Source organism: Thermobia domestica, chromosome 16, assembly GCF_964235325.1.
Source record: "Thermobia domestica chromosome 16, izTheDome1.hap1.1, whole genome shotgun sequence".
NCBI lineage: Eukaryota > Metazoa > Arthropoda > Insecta > Zygentoma > Lepismatidae > Thermobia > Thermobia domestica.
Window position 1 is genome coordinate 42,094,528 of NC_137469.1, and position 20,316 is coordinate 42,114,843.

The 20,316-nt window shown below is 36.7% G+C and overlaps 1 protein-coding gene across 1 annotated transcript in view; it reads left to right on the plus strand.

The window, feature by feature from the left end:
• The window catches only part of LOC145673043 (uncharacterized), a 69,746-nt gene that overhangs the window by 41,241 nt on the left and 8,189 nt on the right, over positions 1-20,316 (plus strand). Inside the window, exons 10-14 of the mRNA XM_081742380.1 lie at positions 310-499; positions 1,363-1,425; positions 6,327-6,534; positions 8,749-8,891; positions 11,891-12,679. Coding sequence (XP_081598506.1) covers positions 310-499; positions 1,363-1,425; positions 6,327-6,534; positions 8,749-8,891; positions 11,891-12,679 — 1,393 coding nt within the window. The remainder of the gene's footprint in view (positions 1-309; positions 500-1,362; positions 1,426-6,326; positions 6,535-8,748; positions 8,892-11,890; positions 12,680-20,316) is intronic.

Consider the following 20,316-nt stretch of genomic DNA (forward strand, 5'->3'; position numbering starts at 1 on the left):
ATCATTTCTGAACGATCATGTCATGTAACGAATCTGTGTTATAAATTTCATTACATTCTTGGGGTTGCAATTTTCATAAACAGCAGTGTATTGAGGTGATTCGAGATAAAAAGTTTTAGGGACCAATTGGTTGTTATATTGCAATAATCTCTGTATATCATTTTAAAAAAAAATATTATTATATAAAGGATTTTACTATAATAAAACTAGTTTTAAAATGTTATACTAATTTTTCTTCTTGTGTAAGCTGTGTTTGCATATTTAATTTTTTTCATTGTTTTTTATTTATTTATTTATTTTTTTAATCAGCGCGAATATTCTGCTAGACAATAATTTTGAGGCCCGTATCGGTGACTTTGGATTGGCTAGAGAAGGACCCCAGCAGCAGTATACACATTTAAAGATCAGCAGAGTGCATGGAACGCGCCCTTATTTACCTGATGAGTTTTTGCGCTCTAAGCATATTTCTACGAAAGTGGACACGTACAGCTTTGGAATTGTAAGTTAAACAGGTTTTATATATTAATTGAAAATGTTATTTGTTATAATTTGGGTATCCTTTGGTAGAGATTTTACACAAAATATATAATATCCTTGAATGTCGTAACTCATAACATCACGTCTTTAGATGAATTGGATTGGATTTGAGTTAGCGTCCCGTTCAGCAGCAAAGCTATATGAGATGTGGACCTACAGCTTCACGTGGATCCGAACAACATGAACTCCCGCCGGGACTCGAACCCGTTTCTTCCACGCCAAAGGAAGACCGGCTGGTCAGGTCTCTTACTTGGAAAATAAGCTTAGATTTGCTAATGCAAGCCGTTGATGGCCTCCTAAAGCGCCTTTGGTTTCAGAAGAAAAGAAAGAGAAAGTTGCTGTTCAGAGTTTCACACATTAGTAAAATGAGCTTTTATTGTTTGCAGTTTCTAAATACAGACTAGAAAGGATCTAATTTGGTGCAGATTTATTTACAGGATCAGAAAGACAGCGATACAGTTTATATATTGTAATTAAATTAATGTATAGTAGAAAGCGAAAGTAAACTATTTATCTCTAGGTTTATGAAACTGAATTGATAAATTTTAAATTGTAGAATTTGTAATGCGGCATCAAAAAGATACTTTCCTGTAGTTGGTTTCTCAAGCTCTCTGTGTATTCCCCGTTTTTTAATTTCAGTGTAATAATAATAATAATAATAATAATAATAATAATAATAATAATAATAATAATAATAATAATAATAATAATAAAAGTAATAATAATAATACCTTTTTTTGCTCTTCTATTATAAACTTTGTCTTGAAAATTTATCTTAAAAAATAAATGAACACTAATTAGAATATTTGTTTTGTTTTTTGGTAGGTTCTGTTCGAATTAGCTACTGGTTTGAGGGCCTACGAGGAATCAAGATCTGAAAAATTTTTGGTAAGTGACACTTGCTGTATGTAAATATTACGTCATTCTCGCAGGTGCTTGCTAACTGCACTATAAAAATAATTTTATATAATAACTAGCTGAACCTGCGCTCTCTACACAGCGCATCATTCGTATATGAGCATAAATATCCTTCTCATTCCTCACAACATCTGTACATGTCCCTTTACAGACACAAGTGAAAGAAGTCTTGAAAAAAATCGGCAAGGCGTATCATAAAGGGCAGATTTTATCGATTATTTGTTTCTCAATATCTCTCACCGTTTGCAAGATTTGAGCCTACTTCCGGTTGGAGTTTCCAATTCATGCACGACCAGTGTTTTCTTTCTTCTTGCACGCAGTATGTAATAAGCAAATACATTACATACAATTAATTATAATGTCAGTTATATATGGTGTTCATTGGGCAAAATACTCCAAAAAATATTCATCTTAGATTGGAGAAATGGTTATCCTTCCTTTTTCACTATTATTTGGCCATGAAACAAACACCTGAGACATATGCAACCCGTATATACAACAGTATTGTATTGGAATGTATAACGCGTAGGATATGATGCTTTAGGTTTTTTTTTTTTTTTAATTTCAACGCTTTCAGTGTACCCTAAAAAATGTAATAAAGAAATAATGGCCATGTTTTTTTTTTTAAATATTCAATTAGAACTGGACAATCTACGCAAAATTTCCAATCGATCAGTGTAAACGTCATCTTTCTAGAGCCTGTAGTTTCCGAGATCTCATTGTCGAAAGGATTGACCACAAACATATAAACGTCCACAGCATATAGTTTAAAAGAACTCGGAAGATGGAAGCACAATTCACGTGTATTGTTTTTAGAGAAGGCGTATTAAAATACAAAGGCTTTGAACAATACTTTTATATCATAAATTTTATGAAAAAGATCTAGTTAACTGAGTTATTTAAGGTACACATACTTAGAATGTTTGTTAAACGTGAAATCACACATAACCATAATATAAAGATTTGAAAGCCAAAGTTATAAGTTGCAGCTCAGGCGCTTGTAGTTGCTATCGTAGCATTTTAATAGATAGATTATCCATAAAAGTTCTAGGACTGGTGCTATAAATGCAAGATGTTTAACTTTATGAATTAAAGATCCTTCCTTTCAAAATAGTCTGCTATTGTTGCACAGTTTCTGTTGTTTCTAAAGGTTTTGGAAGCAGAAAGCTTCTGGTATGTATTTTTCTTTTTTCCTGAGAGAAAGAAAAAAAGTGAGAGATCAGGTGAATACGGTGGTATAGGAGTTTTGTAAATTTTTGTTTAGATAAAAGATTTTGGACTGGTCACAAAGGTCAGTGATTGTACAGTTGTCCTCCAGTTTAATGCAATAGAAACCATCGACCAGAAGTCAGGTCGACGATGCCGAATTGCTTCGACAAAAGCGTAAGATCAGCATAGAAGTTTTGGTTTATTCTTTTTTCCCTTCAGGTACGTAGTATGATTCCTCGAACGTTCATTGAGTTGATTTATTTAAGGTTGCCTCTAAACTTTTTTTTTCAAAGGTGGTGAACTGAAACTTCTTCACTCGGCTCTTTGTTGTTTCGTTTGTGAGCCGTAATCACATAAAATTACTTCCATTAATAATAGTAAACATGAATGTGAGATATTAAAATTATATAGGCACATGAGAGGATGATTCAAATTAACAAAAAAATTGGCCACATACCAATGAATCCTCCATTGGGAAGCCTACATATTTTCCATACGTTTCGGAACGAAAAGCTGATTCCGTCTTCAGTGGCAGGGTAACAACGATAAAAACGGATAGAAGGTAAAAGGTGTAAAACAAGGGATGTATATTATATTATTTATACAGGGTGCGGCACGTAAAACCGGCTCGTCGTAATATCTGTCTGCACACCTGAATTAAAGATGCAGGTGGAGGAGATAATGACAAGAAGTCCTCGAAAGTCAACCAGGAGATTGAGTCAACAGGTTCATGCGAGTGAGAGAAGTTGCAGACGTGTTTTAAGGGGACTGAAGTTAAAACCGTACCGGATAAGTGGTGTGCAAGAACTGAAGGAGCCTGATCTGCAGAAGAGGGTGCATTTCTGTCCATGGCTGTTGAGCAATGTTGCCAGTGGTTTCTTGGATCCACTAATGCTCATCATGAGTGACGATGCGTGGTTCCACCTGTCTGGGTACGTAAATTCCCAAAACAACCGGTATTGGTCGACAGAAAATCCACACGCAATCCACCAGGTACCTTTGCATGATGAGAAGATTGGTGTTTGGTGTGCCATTTTCGCCACACGCGTTATTGGGCCCATATTCTTTGAGACGACAGTGAACAGTGACGTGTATATGGGAATCCTGGAGGAGTTTTATACACACGTGACCGAAGAGGAGCGTCAGTTATATTACTTTCAGCAGGACGGTGCAACATGCCACACATCAGCTGCATCATTGTCCCTTGTGCATGAGATGTTTACACCAGAGAGGACAATCAGCAAAGGCTTGTGGCCTCCTCGGTCACCAGACTTGTCCACGTGTGACTTTTACTTGTGGGGACTGTTAAAGGGAAGAGTATACGAAACAAATCCACACACAATTGAAGAACTCAAGACTAGGATCCAGGATGTCACCAATAGCATTACAACACAAGAACTGACAAGGGTATATATGAATCTCCTCAATCGTGCTCACATGTGTGTTGAAGTGGGCGGAGGACACTTTCAGCACCTGCTGTGAAGGTGAGTAGTCATATTCAATACATTACATTTCATTTATGTGTTGTAGTTAATCATATTCAATACATTACATTTCATTTTATGTGTTCACTTTACGGGCCGGTTTTACGTGCCGCACCCTGTATTATATTATATAAATTTAACCAATAAAGTTCTGTCACTTTTTGAGGAGATCTGTGTTCAATTGGTCCTCACACCGTGAGTTGAATGCGAATGAAGATAGGGCGAAAGTCAGTTGTTGGTGTGGGTATATCCAACATACTACCTCGTTCCGGCAGTTCAGTTATACCATGAATTTGCCTAAAGACAGAGTGAACATAGGATCTTCACAGAGCATCATAAGGGCGTGTATGCTGCACGAGTTCAAACTGCGGTTAAACGCTACTGCAGCGGGGCGGAAGATATGCCAGGCCCTTGATGAGTGTGTCGTGACTACGCAGACAGTGCAGCGGTGGTTTAACAAGTTTAAGGCCGGTGACGAAACACTCGAAGACGCACCACGTGCCGGAAGACCAACACATATACAAATTGAAGATCTGCAGGCAGCAATTGAGGCGAACAGTAGCCAGACATGTGAGGAACTAGGACTACAATTCAGTGTGAGTGGAGAAACCATTCGGCAGCACCTCCATCAACTTGGGAAGCACTACAAGTTGGGTCGATGTGTGCCACACGATTTGACTCCGGGCCAGAAGGCAACGCGAACAGACACGTGTGTTTCTTTGCTGTCTCTTCTGAGGAAGGAGCCATTTCTGAACAGGGTGTTGACATGTGATGAGAAGTGAGTCCTGTACGAAGCTTCACGGCGCCGTCATCATTGGTTAGAATCCCATGAATCGATTCCAAAACAACCAAAACCAGCACTGCACCAGAAGAAGGTCCTCCTGTGTGTTTGGCGGACTGCTCGCGGCATCGTGCATCGGGAACTGCTACCAGCTGGTCAGAGCATCAGTGCAACTGTGTAATGTCAGCAGTTGAGCCGTGTTCAAGAAAAACTCAAAACTCTGGAGCCAGCACTTCTGAATCGCAAAGGCGTCCTCCTGATACAGGACAACGCTAAGCCTAACGTGGGTAGGATGACCCGGGACACCATTCTGCGCCTTGGATGGAAAACACTATTGCATCCGCCATATTCCCCGGGCATTGCACCGTCCGATTATCACTTGTTTCATTGCTTGAACAATCACCTTAGAGGACACTAGTTCAAATCCAGGTGCAAAATGTACTTGATACCTTCTTCGCTTCACGGCCCACCAAGTTCTACCGCGATGGAATCCATGACCTTCTAGAACGTTGGCAGAAGGTCGTCGATGCTGATGGGGACTATTTTTCAATCTTCCAGGTACGTCTTAGGTGACATATCGATGTTCGAAGATGGTGGGTAAAAAAGCGACAGAACTTTCTTTGTTACCTTTATACCACTAAATAAATGTAACGTAAATAATGGATCGTGAAATGTCACGAGCAGAGCAAAGCGCAAAAGAGTGAACTGAATCGAGGGAGGCGCGATGTCTACGTTACATCACTATTGCCAGATTCAAAATGTGCATCAAAAGTAGGTAACAAAATTCTATTAGTGTTGAAAGTATCCATATTTAAAGCAGGTATATATTTTTGAATAAGGAATGATCTTTAATTTCCCGTTATTTCTTTGTTTTTGCTGAACCTATTACTCTAACCTGTTTTATATTATGTGAATATTGTTTTAAATTAAAAGCCTCATAGCAGAACATGCGGCGATCTGCGATGTTATCGCAGAAAATTTGCATCGCCTGTGCAGAAAAATTGTAAGAGGGGAAAAAATATAGTTAACAGAAAAATATAAAAACATGCCTGCTATGTGTAGATGTCTTAAAATGCATGGACGACTCGCACAAAGATAGTTTGAACTGATTTTTACGTCGCGTATAGCGTATTTTTTAACAATCCCAAATGTTTCTTCTGCAGAAATTTTTTTTGCAGAATTCCTGCAGAAAATTTTTGACTTACAAAAGTTCATCACAGAAAGGCAAAGGAAGTTCTGCCTTCGGGATGAAAAGTCGCAAGAAGAGGACATGTCGGAATTGGCGTTTCATAATATATATGAATAAATATATTTTTTGTTATTGTTCAACAAATTGTAAACTATTTCCGAAGCTTTCAGGGATATCTTTTATGAGAATATTTATTTTTCTCATGCAGAAAGATCATGTGATAAGTCGTGAGGAAAATCTGACCAGTCTCATAGATAAGAAAGCTGGACTGGAAGATAAAGACATATTTGGTTTTTTGATTGGTTTGGGAAAGCAGTGTATATGTCAGCGTGCAAGAGACCGTCCAGAGATGGTGGCTGTTCACAACGATCTCAATAATAAGATAGCGCAGAAGAATATGTTGAATGCTGCGATAGGTAAGTTGAAAAGTATGATTCTCAGGTATGCCTTTCTTGGAAACACAAAGTATTTCCTATAACCGACTTAATAAAATCATTATAGAGAAACAGTTATAAGTAATAATTAGGTTGAAAATCTATAAGAAAAGTAATAAAGTATTAGTGTATTTATGTTGATTGTTGATTTTAAGTGTAAAGTCCTTATTACCAGTATAAAGGATATACAGAACACAAATCTGCAATTTAACATATGATCGACATCATTTGAATCTCCATCGAAATTAAAACTCCGGGTTCGATTCCCGGTGGGAGCACACGTGTAAAAGCTTTTTCAGGCCAGTCATTCTGAATGAGATTTTCTTGGGTTTACCTCATTCACACCAGGCAAATGCTGGAATGGTACCTAACTTATAGGTCCCAGGCCGCTTCCTTCCTTCCCTTTTCCCGGATAATGTGCTCGCCAAAGGACGTCATCCCTCATACTTGATGGGCTAAATGGCCATAGATGCCGAAAGCCCAGAAACCTAAATCCTAATTCTAATTCATCGAAATCAATCTTGGTCTGCCGCATGAAGACGGGAATACAAAGAAAAGATAAAATGGCAAGATAGCCCTTCGCAGGTATGAGTCTGCTTCATTGTTTGCGACCGGTCGAACTAGGTCCAGCGTAACAACGTACTGTGGTCAGCGCATCGCGTCGCGCTGCCTCCAACAGGCGTATCAGGAAATTTCTGGACCTAGTGACTGTTATGTCTTTAACCACGTGACTCCTCAGTTCGTCTCACGACGAAGAAAGTACGCCGAAAATTGGGGTCTACCGTTCGGGAATCGATCCCAAGACCGCGTGGACGTGAATTCAACGCTCTAACCACTAGACCACGGTCCCCCATCATATACCACAAGGGCGGCCTATGTAGATTTTGAAAATAAATAAAGTTGTAGTTCAGCAACCCGAAGATTAGAGAAAATGAATTTTAAATGCAATAGAATTATGTAAGAATTGTGCTTCCGAGTATATGAATGGATAGCACGTGTGCTTTCGGTACATGTGGTCCCGGGATCGATTGTTCCCTGTAGGGTTATAAAATTCTCAATATTGACGGAGCATCATAAAGGAATTGAAGACCTGAAGTAAATTTCGATCTAAATGCCATTTTCTGAAGTTTCGAGTTATAACCGGAATGATGGTCTATGGGCCAAGCCAGTTTAATTACATTCGGATCTAAGTGCCAAACCTGTGCGTAGTAGTCCAGATCATTGCCAATAGAATACATGAGGTGTATGCGCACCGTACAATTCTCGAGGAAAAACATCATTATCTCAGAACTTTTAAATGGCACTTTGATTTTAATTTACTTCAGGTCTTCAATTGTACTACTCGGATTGAGAATGTGTGAACGTCAGTCTACAAAATCGGAAATAGTAATGGGGATTAGAATAGATTTGTCGACCACATTTTACCAACTAGAAGCCTATTACTATGCGTGCATGACCCTTTCTGGGTTACAATATCCGGAGTTTAGGATAGGTTCTTCAGTCTCTTCAAGTTTTTAGTATACTTGCCGTGCAATTTAAAATCCTGCGGCACACTTGTAATAAATAAATAAATAAAAGTAGCTTTTTTTTTCTTGCCAAGCTACTTCGTATTCTGATCATAAAGAACAGTTATGTACGGAGCTGCAACTGGAACTGCCTGATTATCAAATAATGAAAATATAGTTATTGTTACCGTTTTGAAAGAAACTTTTCTATAAAGCGTGCATTATTTTCGTAATTCTCTAACTTTATCCCGACACACCAATGATTCCGTCGCGGCTCACTAATGTGTCCGAGCTCACTATTTGAAAATGAATGATTTGCAGTGATGGAGCAGTTATATATATGTACACACACACACACACACATATATATATATATATATGTAACACTCTGAATAATATGAGTTGAAATTCGATGTTCCTGTTTAGAAAAATTCCATGTCATTTGCATTTTCGGGGACAGATGTAAAAGGGAGAAATATTTAATCAAAGAAATACTGTAAAAATCAGGGAAAATACGCTAATGTAGGGTAATATAAGTATTCCTTAACTTTTTAAGTGATCTTTTCAGTTTTTATTTGCAGTTTTCATGAATAAGTATTAAGTATAGAATTTTTCAGGAAGTATTTGTTTCCGATGAAAATATTTATTATGATAATATAATAAATATATTTAATTTATTTATTGTTATCAGCGTTCGGACGTGCAGATAGTGGATGCCCTTCTAATCCTCTTGAGTTGCAGTTGAGATATGATTTATTGAGCATGCAAAGGCCCAAACCAACGAGTCCAGTGCCTCCAATCTCGCCTCACAACGGGATGGTACCATTATCGATCGTAAGTAGATAACAAACTTATAAAGTATACATTCTGATTAGTCATAAGTGAAAATACTGTGAACTAGGGGTTTTCTATTATCAAAATTGTATAGGATGTGGCTATTAGAGACTCGTAGGTGACGGAGATTGCATCTGTTAGAATCTGGAACTATTAGTACATTTTAGCGAACCTATGATGTGCAAGCAAGAGGTATTGATGATTTGGGGATGTCCATCATTGTTTGTTTAACGGCCAAACAGTACGGTGATAAAAATGAAAGAAACAGGTCATTGAATTAGTAAATGTGTATTCATAATAAATTGAATTTAGTGTGTATTGTGTTGTTGTGTAGCATGTGTGAATGATGATATTTTGGATGTGTGTGTGTCAGGCTTTAAACTAATGTAGACAGGTTTCTGGTTGATAAGTACATACCTTCACGCCGTGCAGATCACCTAATGATGGAAACAGCGTATTTAGCTTCAGCTTTCTCCAGAGTAATGAACTCAAGACTTCTAATACATTGAAGATTACAGTATCGTACTAGCATTTAAAACGAAGTTACTCGATGTATTTCTGAAGAAATATATTTGTGATCTCTGACCCTATCTCTCTTCCTCACTACTAATTCAGGAAGTAACCTGAGAATTATATACTACTAGAAAGTGCCAAATTGCAGTAATACAGTTTCCATAATCTGGTTGAAATCTTACACGTGCTCTCAAGATTCTTTTGTGAAATCTTGATCAACGAAAAAATCTCCCTGATATCATCCATTTTGATATCACACTAGAGTGAAATATCTTTCAACATGCTGTCTGACGGTTGTGTATCTGTTTACATGCAGATTGTACAATGTTTTTACAATAACGTAACAGACGAGTTTCTACATTGACATACAATACCAGACATACTTTTGTGACACACAAAAACATAACAGAAATGTGATTAATAAGATTTAAAAATATAGCTACACCTTGTTGTCCAAAATTCTGGAAATAATTAAACTTGATGACTATGGCTTCACAGTACTGAGCATACTCAACTTTGGACCAAGCTGATTTTTAAAAGCTCTATTTTAGTATTTGTTCTGGGTAGGATCAAATAATGATCTTTTGTTTTTGCATTAATAAACCTTGAGGAGTTCGGAACCATAGAGTTAACTTACGTTTTGTTATTCACTTTTGTATTTTAGAGTGACGTAAATGTTGCTGTTGCCGAATAATGACCCTATTGAATTTTGTGAATTAATTGTTTTAGCCTTTAAAATTTCACGTTGAGTATAAGATTAAAAAGCAAGTCTTAAATTATATAATTTAATAATTCGTTCATATTCTGTTGTTTACTAACAATCATTGCTGTAACGAACTAACAGCTCTTGAAATTAATGACAAACGTTGAATCTGTTCAATTTCTGCTCCTGTCCCTGCGACGAGACATCGAACTAGCTTGGAGCCTTGCTGATTCTCAAATGATAATACAGAATCAGCATATAAACTTAAAAATAAGGAACACGTTTCTTAGCGTTTTAAAAAATTTCCGTTTTAAGAGAAAAGAGGCTGTACTTTACAGATTTTCTGTTACTTTTATCCCTCTGAATAGAAAGCTATGTTTTCTGTTGTTTGTGATCGCTTCACGGGAAGATGTCTGAAAACTTTGAAATGAAGTGTGAAACATACTACCTCGAACTATGTTTCAATCACCACTTTGATTAAAGGACATATCTTAAAAGAGTATATGGTTCAAAATTAGTGCGAAAATGTAGTAAGTTCATGAACTCCTTAAGTTAAGATGAAAATCTCTATATAAACTTCTCATTGTAAATGAGCGAACGCGTGACTCAGCATTTTCAAAAATTTTGGTTTTAAGGGAAGAGGGGGAGAGTGCAATTTCTATATTTTTCGCTATATTGGAATAGACGTTGTCTGTTGTTTGTGATTGCATCACGAAAAACAACTTAACCGTTTGAAATGAATCTTGGAGCATGGTTAGTTCGTGCCTCGAGATTTTTATCATGTCACATTGAGTAACGGGCGTATCCTAAGGGTAAGGGAGTTCAAAATTTATTCTTGTATAAAATATAATATCTTGTATAAAATATAATATTTTCATTGGAATGCGTATCTTAAGGAGGGAAGGGGTTCAAATATTTTGCATAAACATGTTTTCCCCGTGCGAAGAACGGGCATTTCAGCTAGTCTTTCTGTAAGCGAGAAAGTTTTGTGCAAAATGTTGGTTTATTTTGTGGTATGCTTAGATTCACCTAGGTGTTTTGATAGTCCTGAAAACGCTTGATTCTTGTCCTTAAAGCGTCTACTGTGTTCTTTTATTCTATATTTTGCACACAATTTTTTCGCTTATGGAGAAACAGATATACAAATTCTTCTTCGTCAGGACCAAGGATCATACATTAAACGTGGATAAAGGTAGCCTAGACAGCCATCATAAATTGCACCAAATAAGAAGAATCTTGCTTATTGTTACTGCACCAAAATTTCCACAGAATTCGAGTTAAACTTCAGAAAATATATATCTATTTCAATGTTAATGAATATTGAATGGATATGTTTAAAAAAAAAAAAGTATAATATTTGCACTTTCATATGTTACGACTTGTTTGTATACAGGAGTATTATTATGAACCCTGTATTATTCAGCGACACAACACTTCCCAGGAGGTTGGAAATATCTCTCCTATATAAAAAATATTTCGGAAAGAGACTTTCAGGTATAAGAAAATGGGGAAATAATGTAAAGATGACTTAGGGGAGAAGATAACAACGATCAGCTGGACTGACTTGCCCTAGAATAAAATTCAGTTACGGTCTTTTTGTTTGAATGTGTCGTTGATTTTATTAAGCAATAAAAATTAGTCATTAAATACAAACCTGGAGATAACATGACAGCTAGTCATTCTATAAATTCCCTGATTTTTCGTGATAGTAGATATGTTCATACTTTATTATTATTATTTTATTTATTTATTTAAGTTAAGTTTATTTATTTGTTTATTCCAGAGTCCAGAAGGCAGTATCAACAGGACTCCGCAAGTTTCTCTTCCACCTTATATGGGACAACGTCCACCACAATATTTGAGTCCGAATGGTCATCAGAATTATGCTTTTAATATTCCAAATGTACCTGGTACTTCTTCAATCCCCAGTCCACTTCCACCATCTTATGAAGAAACATTTCCTACCGAAGATTCATACTTAGTGGAACAACAGAAGCAAGCACGGCGAGCTATCTATGCACAAGTGCAACAAAATGGTATGATAGCGCCAGGAGCTGCAATTAACGTACGATACGTCGGGATGGGACCCATGCGAAATAATCCTGCTGGACTTACGCTTACAATTCCACCTCCTCATATGTCACCAACTTCACATGGAAGTCCAAATGGGCGACCACCGCCGGGCACAAGTCTGTCACCTACTCCTCCCATGAATTACTACTCTCCACAACACTTCCCAAGAACAACAAGTCCTAGAATACCACTTTCCCAAAGTCCAAGAACAGTTTATGTTGGAGTTCCTCCTGAGTTTCCATACGGTAGACATTTCCCAGGCCCAGCTGTGTGTGATGAAACTCTGTCTGTTGGGATGCAAGGTATAAAATACGTAACTCCATCTCCACCGTTGACGATTTCTTCTACGAATGGGCAGCCCGCTCCATCAAGAAACAATGGACAACAGTTTGTTCCGTACCCGAGCCCAAGGCGATCACCAGAAGTCTGTACTCCAAGTCTTGTACCAGATCTTGCTGAAGAACCAGAGAGTACGGAAGAGCAAAGTCTATCGTCAGAGGTAAGGCATTTATTATTATTACTAACCACCTAATTCGGAGCAATGTTACGTCAGGAAAGCTAAATATTTATAAATGCAGAAAGAGTGCGTCCAGGTTTAGCCCCAATTTCGTTTCCCCATGAATTTGCCCGAACGTGATTGCGATCGATAGCTTCCGATGCGTAGAACAAGACTTGTGAAGGATCCAGAATGGGCAGATGCACCGTTCCTGAGATATCACATTCCAAAAGTGTGGGATGCCACGACGTGGATCCAGCATCGAGGTTGAGATCGACGTGGCACTTTAGTTTATGAAACCCAATCAGAAACATCCTCATCATCGGAAGCATTTTCAATGCGAAGAGAAACGTTGGACTATCAATGATCGGGCACAACGAACTTATAGTTGTGGCCGTAAGAGAAGTACCAAATAATGATGGCCATGTGTGAACAACAAACTACTGTATGTGCTCTAGACTCGCAGCAACGAACTTGATCAACGAATTTAATACGAAATGAAATGAAATCTTTTAGTTTAACGTCCCACGCTTATGCCGGTTAGGCTAAAGGAGACGGTGATAATGAGAAATGAGTGAAATGGTGGAATGAAAGAAGTGGGAGGAAACGGGAGAACCCCGAGAAAACCCACGAGCACGGTGTTTGTCCACCACAAAGTCCACACGGCGCGAGCTGGGATCGAACCAGGGACCCCAAGCACCGGAGGTGAACGCTCTACCACTGAGCCACCGCGCCCCCCGAATTTAATACGATACGCAGTTATATCTGTGACCACTTGTAACGTGATAGCTTCATACTTTATACAAATACTGTCAGGATGTGAAGAGGCAATCTCGCAGCTGCGCCTCGATACTGGCGCCATCTCGTGGCATCCCACACTTTGGAACGCAATAACACAGAAACGGTGCATCTGACCACTCTGGTTCCTTCAGAGTCGTGTTTTATGCATCGATGCTATCGCTTGGACTCAAGTTCGAGCAAATTCATGGGAAGATGAAATTGGAGCTAAAGCCTAATGCTTTGTTGGTCGCACTCTTTTCAATGAGAACTCACCTATCCTCACCTTCATCAACAGCTTCTTTTGTTTTTTGAAAGTTTTAGATCTGGGAAGATTCCTTGAGTTGCAGTTTTCTTGATATGATGATCTACTTTACATGCTGAACTCACTTAAACCAGAACCATGTTGAACTCGCGGTTTTACCAGAAAAATACAGTTGCATTGCGTCTTTTTTTTTTTTTTAACGAAATTCTTTCGGAAAGATAACTAACATCATTTGGAAACTGATGTCTATTGTGTCCTTGGAACTTCAGCTGTTTTGTCTTTGATTGTAAATATATCAGTTTTTCTAATAATCTGGTCCGCAAAGGGATAATCAAAAACATAAGATTTTCATTTAACGCTCTGTCGTCCCTTCGAATAGTGTCAGACCATTTGCTTAACCATACTTCATCTCTTCGGACTCTGACGGAACGTTTCTTTTCGTTACAATTGTAGTTGCAGTCATGTGTAGTTTTCAGGATTCCCATCGACCTGAAAAACCTGTAAAAGTCAAGGAATTCAGTTTACTCGGAAAAAGTCCTGGAAAAGAGTTTCATGGAAAGCTTAAAATACAAAAAGCTACGAGTTTTTAAGTACGAATTTTTACTTCCCAGAATCCATTGTTTTAAAATTTAGTTTCTATAGCAGGCATCTTATATAATAACAAATTCCTGAAATAGATGGCGACTCTTGCAACCAGCCAGTGGTTTAGTATTTTCACTCTAAAAAAAGTGTTTTAGAACAAGATTTTCACTGGCAATATCCATCAATTATTACTAAACTATCACAATATTGCGAGCGGTGATAATATTCAAAGAGAAAAGGCAGAAAGGCTACTACTTACCGAAAAAAAAAAAAAAAAAAAAAAAAAAAAAAAAAAACGTAGTAGAGTTTTCTTCCACATGCAACAGGTAGCGCTTTCGGGAGATGCTACTTCCTTCTTCGGCCTGTTAAAGACTCAAAGAGGATTTTAAAACATGAAGTAAGGGTAAAAAATGGGTTAAAAGGTTAAGATAAGTAAAAAACAAATCTTCTGTCAAACATTAAAACATACGGGAATAGACACTCACTGACATTGTACACTGCTGTTCACTGTTTTCAACAGAAGATCGTCGGCACCCACCATCAACCAACAACAGATGCCGCAACTGACAGATGGATTGGTGTCCCTTTGGGCCCATATTTCTCAGCAAAAATTAAGATGATTCTGCAAAGACACAACATCAAAATTTCAGAAGTTCCTCCGAAATCTATAGATAAATACATAACCAATTTTAAGGCATTTTTCACTGACCCTTTACAAAGCAGTGGCGTCTATCGAGTGAAATGTCAGTGTGATAAAGGTATATAGGTGAAACAAAACAAAAACGAACATTTATACTAGAATAACTGAACACGTTCGTACCTCGAAATCTCGGAACCTGCAACAGTTATCCGGTTTAACAACGCATCTTAGAGATTATAACCACCGTATCATGGAATCATGTTTAATTGAAAAAGCTAAAACAGCAATGGAACGAAAAATTAAAGAATCATATTATATTCATGGTCCATACTTAATCTGGATAGGGGAGAAATAAGTATCATTTGGAGTAATCTTTTCACTACGTACTTCTACTATTTGAAAGCAAGCAGAGAAAACAGTGAACAGCAGTGTACAATGTCAGTGAGTATCTATTCCCGTGTGTTTTAATGTTTGACAGAAGATTTTTTTTTTTTACATATCTTAACCTTTTAACCAATTCTTTACCCTTCCTTCATGTTTTTAAATCCTCTTTGAGTCTTGAACAGGCTGAAGAAGGAAGTAGCATCTTCCGAAAACTCTACCTGTTGCATGTAGAAGAAAATTCTGCTACATATTTTTTGCGGTGAGTAGTAGCCTTTTTTGCCTTTTCTCATTTATTACTAAACTAATTTGTTTTTGCAAACTTTTCTATCTCTACACACACTATATATACATGTACACTCATGTCCAAAATGATTGTCGCATACCTATAACTGTCTTCTTGTAAAAATATAATTTGATAATGATTTTGCAGGGTACTTTTAATGCTGATACTATGTGTATAATCGGGAAATGTATATTTGTGGTAAATTTCATAGGAAAAGAATGATAAATACGAATATTTGAATGAGTAAAACATATTGCTAAATCGACAAGAAAGTTTTATTTTCGTTTTATTGTTCTTATTTACTGCTCTTTTGACATAAAATTTGCCACATACATGTCTTTGCCGATTATACAGATACTAACATTATAAGAAATACCGGGCGAATTCGTTATCAAATTATATTGCTACAACAACATATTTATAGACATGCGACAATAATTTTGGACATGAGTGGTGTACATGTATAGTAGATAATGAAGTCTCTGGTCGGGAAAAATATAGCTGCCTTTTTACGTTTATATAGATCTGGAAATTTGTGAATCGTAACCTGGAAAAGTCAAGAGAATTCGTGCTCGCCAAATAAGTGAAAACCCTGGTTGTTTCTTTAGTAGTTGCTACATAATTTTGCAATTTACAAGGTTTCTAGAGAAATATCTACTTAAAAATGAATGCAAATACGACGATGTATACTCAGTTTAAAGTAAATTTAATCTAGAACACAAATCAAGTTACTTATATATGGTGCCTTCCATTTCAACTCAGGCAAAAAAATATAAAATTGTACCATCACCATCTCAGATATTGTTGAAACTTTTTTTTTTTTATAGCAACTAGACATGTTTTTAAGAGACCCATATTTTTTTGTTTTGTCGAAAAAAATTTTCCCGACAAGTAATGGGCCATCAAAGACGGGGAGTACAATTTATGAATTGTAGAAGACATGGAAAATGGTCAACTTCGGAGCCTTACCATTCGGCTATGGAGACAGGTAGAGTTATAATTCTTGTTGTGGTATGTACACTCGTGTCCAAAATGATTGTCGCATATCTATAACTGTCTTCTTGTAAGAATATAATTCGATAATGATTTTGCAGGGTACTTTTAATACTGATATTATGTGTATAATCGGAAAATGTATGTTTGTGGTAAATTTCATAGGACAAGAATTATAAATACAAAAATTAGAATGAGTATAACAAAATGTTGCTAAGTGGATAAGAAAGTTTTATTTTTATTTTATTGTTCTTATTTACTGCTCTTTTGACATGAAATTTGCCACATGCATGTCTTTGCTGATTATACACAAATGAACATTATAAGAAATACCGGGCGAATTAGTTATCAAATTATATTCCTACAACAACATATTTATAGACATGCGACAATAATTTTGGACATGAGTGTACATAGGGATATAAATAAACTATATTTTATTATGGTTTGATTTGCGCATGCGTATCTTTTTGTACATAAATTAACAAATGAACGTCAATTTATCTGAAAAGTCGAAGTTTGCGAATTTTTTTCGAGCACTTCCGGTTCGGTTCACCTCCGGTGCTTGGGGTCCCTGGTTCGATCCTAGCTCGCGCCGTGTGGGCTTTGTGGTGGACAAACACCGTGCTCGTGGGTTTTCTCGGGGTTATTCCGTTTCCTCCCACTTTCTGCATTCCACCATTTCATTCATTTCTCACCATTTCATTCATTAATCACCGTCTTCTTTAGCCTAACCGGCATAAACGTGGGGCGTAAAACTTAAAGATTTCATTTCATTTTTTTCTTCTGCGCTTTTAATACTGTTTATCTGTTTTTGCTTAAGGTTATGCCGCGTTGCCACATTCTTTACACCTCCCCCCTCAATACCGTCGCAGAAACCCTTGCATGGCCCATTTCACTGCAAAACCACTGGTTTATCGGGCCTGTATGCATCTCGAACATCTGAAAACGAATTTTGAAGTTGGTTGCAACACCATCAGAAATCACTGACATGGTTTGGGAAATTGTAGACACTAATTTTCACGTATTCAAACCTTTTTCTATAAAATATATTTTCGCTTTTCTTCGAGTATTTTTAAAATCTTGTCTATGGCTGTGAGTACATGAGCCGAATCGTGTTTTTTATCATCGTTTATTACAACAAAACTGTCAGTTGTTTCATATTCCGGTGATAACTTTAAATTTCACTTTGCAGAATAACAGTCCAGTTTTCAGCGAAGGCCACATGAAGTAAAATAGAATTTGTATCTTGAAATTTTATACGGTGCTTTTCGGTAGCAATTAATTCTCTTTGGATTTTCTTGATGTAGTCATGAATTACAATTCTTACAGTTAAACCAGCAATGTACGATACGAAACTCCACACTTATTCCTTCCACTTCAGGACATTCACCACATTCTTGAAGAAGACAGTTGTCATTTTCTACGAATCATGACTAAAGGAAATAGATCACTCATGACAGCTTCAATACAGGCTGCACCTTTGATTTGTAGCAACGCAGTAGCAGCTAACTTAAAATTTGCACAATACACACACTTCCCTCGCAGGTTGCGGAGTGACCCATTCTTATGTTGGGATTGTTCTGTTTAAAAAGTCAGTAAATTTCTTTGGAACGCGTAAGAAAACGTTTCGATTTTTTTAACTTTTTGTCCTTTTTCGATCACTGTAATGACATCGCACTTAATTGAGACTTTGTCTGGAGCATTCCAAATCATCACTGAAGTAATAGTTCAGGCTTTTTATAGATCATCAGAATTTATTGTATGGCCATTTCAAGTAAACTTAAAATTTGTGTGTTTCGTAATCGTAATTTCCACCTCAGATTATTTCGGTTTAAGAAAATGGAGGAGTAGGGGGAGGCTCATTTTACTATTTCAGAGAGCCTTCTTGATCAAAATAATGATAGAAAACAGTCAAGAAAACCTTTTATTCTTCATTTAATGAATGTGAACCACAAACAACATCAAATCATTGCACTTTTATTGTTCCCAGTGTTGCTAACTGTGACATCAAAGTTAACGAAACTTCGCTAACTTTAAAAGGCTGCAGTTAAATCATGAAGCATTGGTCGAGAATGGTATTTGGTGTGTTTATTATTCATGTAAAGTTGAACCATCTGACAAAATTTCAGAATTTTAAAAGATGGTGTTTTCGAGAAAATGACACCCAAAAATGGCGATTTTTGAAAATTTTACAATTTCTCGAATTTTTTGCGACAGAACGGTTCCACACACAAGCGATACAATTTTTTGTTTTTTCGGAAAGCGGGTAGCTAGGTCTTACCAACCGCGAAAACAGAATTTTAAAATTCGAACCGGAAGTGCTCGAAAAAATTCGCAAACTTCGACTTTTCAGATAAATTGACGTTCATTTGTTAATTTATGTACAAAAAGATACGCATGCGCAAATCAAACTATAATAAAATATAGTTTATTTATATTCCTATGTGCATACCACAACAAGAATTATAACTCTACCTGTCTCCATAGCCGAATGGTGAGGCTCCGAAGTTGACCATTTTCCATGTCTTCTACAATTCATAAATTGTATTCCCCGTCTTTGATGGCCCATTACTTGTCGGGAAAATTTTTTTCGACAAAACAAAAAAATATGGCTCTCTTAAAAACATGTCTAGTTGCTATAAAAAAAAAAGTTTCAACAATATCTGAGATGGTGGAAGGCACCATATGTAATAATGGAAGATACGTAACAAAAGGTGTTCACACTTTGTTAAAGAAAGTGAAATTGAGATGTGCTGTATATTGAAACTAGTGCTTGATTGCATTACCACATAGCTTGATACCTTCAGCACAGCGTTTTGGCATGGAGCTCACTAAGGTCTTCAGAAAATCATAGGGAATTCAGTGTTGTCAGACTTCAGTAAGCTCCATTTCTATAGCACTTTTATAACATTCAATTGAATTTAAACCCGGCGAATTACTGTACCAAGGAAATTGTATAGTGCAACGTAAGGATTGCATAAACGAGATCTGTCTAGAAAGAAACCAAACTTTCTAAATATAATGGTTCTTAGCATGTGGGGAAGTTATTTAATTATCTGCTTCAAAAGCTCACTACAAAGCAAAATCAATACAAAGCATTAGCAAAATCGTGAAATGGTTACGTTGAGACAATGATCGTAGGAACTTCGTACACCTTCTTTGAAAAATCATTATAAAGAAACAATTAAAAAGTATTTAATGTTTGACATTGACTTGTTATCTATAATTTCAAAGAGAGAAATTAACAGCAAAAATATTTTTGTGTTACTACTTGGTTATCTTACTGCAATATTACCTTAACCTGACAACACTGAAGCGTCAAAAACGTACAGCTTCATATTGATTCAGAAAGTGTTGTTACTTATATATGCAATGATTTTTTTTTTTTTTAATGCGATTTAAATTCAACACATTTCACCTACTTAACAACCAACCTTATCTTTAACACGCAAAGTTTGGCACATTTTTGTTAAGATTTATAACTACCAACCTTTTTTAATGATTCCTGGGATCTCGACTGTGATCATAAGTTTCCTGGTAAAGTGAAGTGAAATATTTCAAATTGTAAATAGTGTACGTATGTCTTATATTATTTTATCTGTATTTAACTGTCATCGTCAAGTTTTGTGGTAGTGTAAGTAATCACCAATAGTTCTAGCAGTAACTTTAGTATTTCTTGGAAAACGCCTAAGGTTAATAAGTCAATCTTCAGA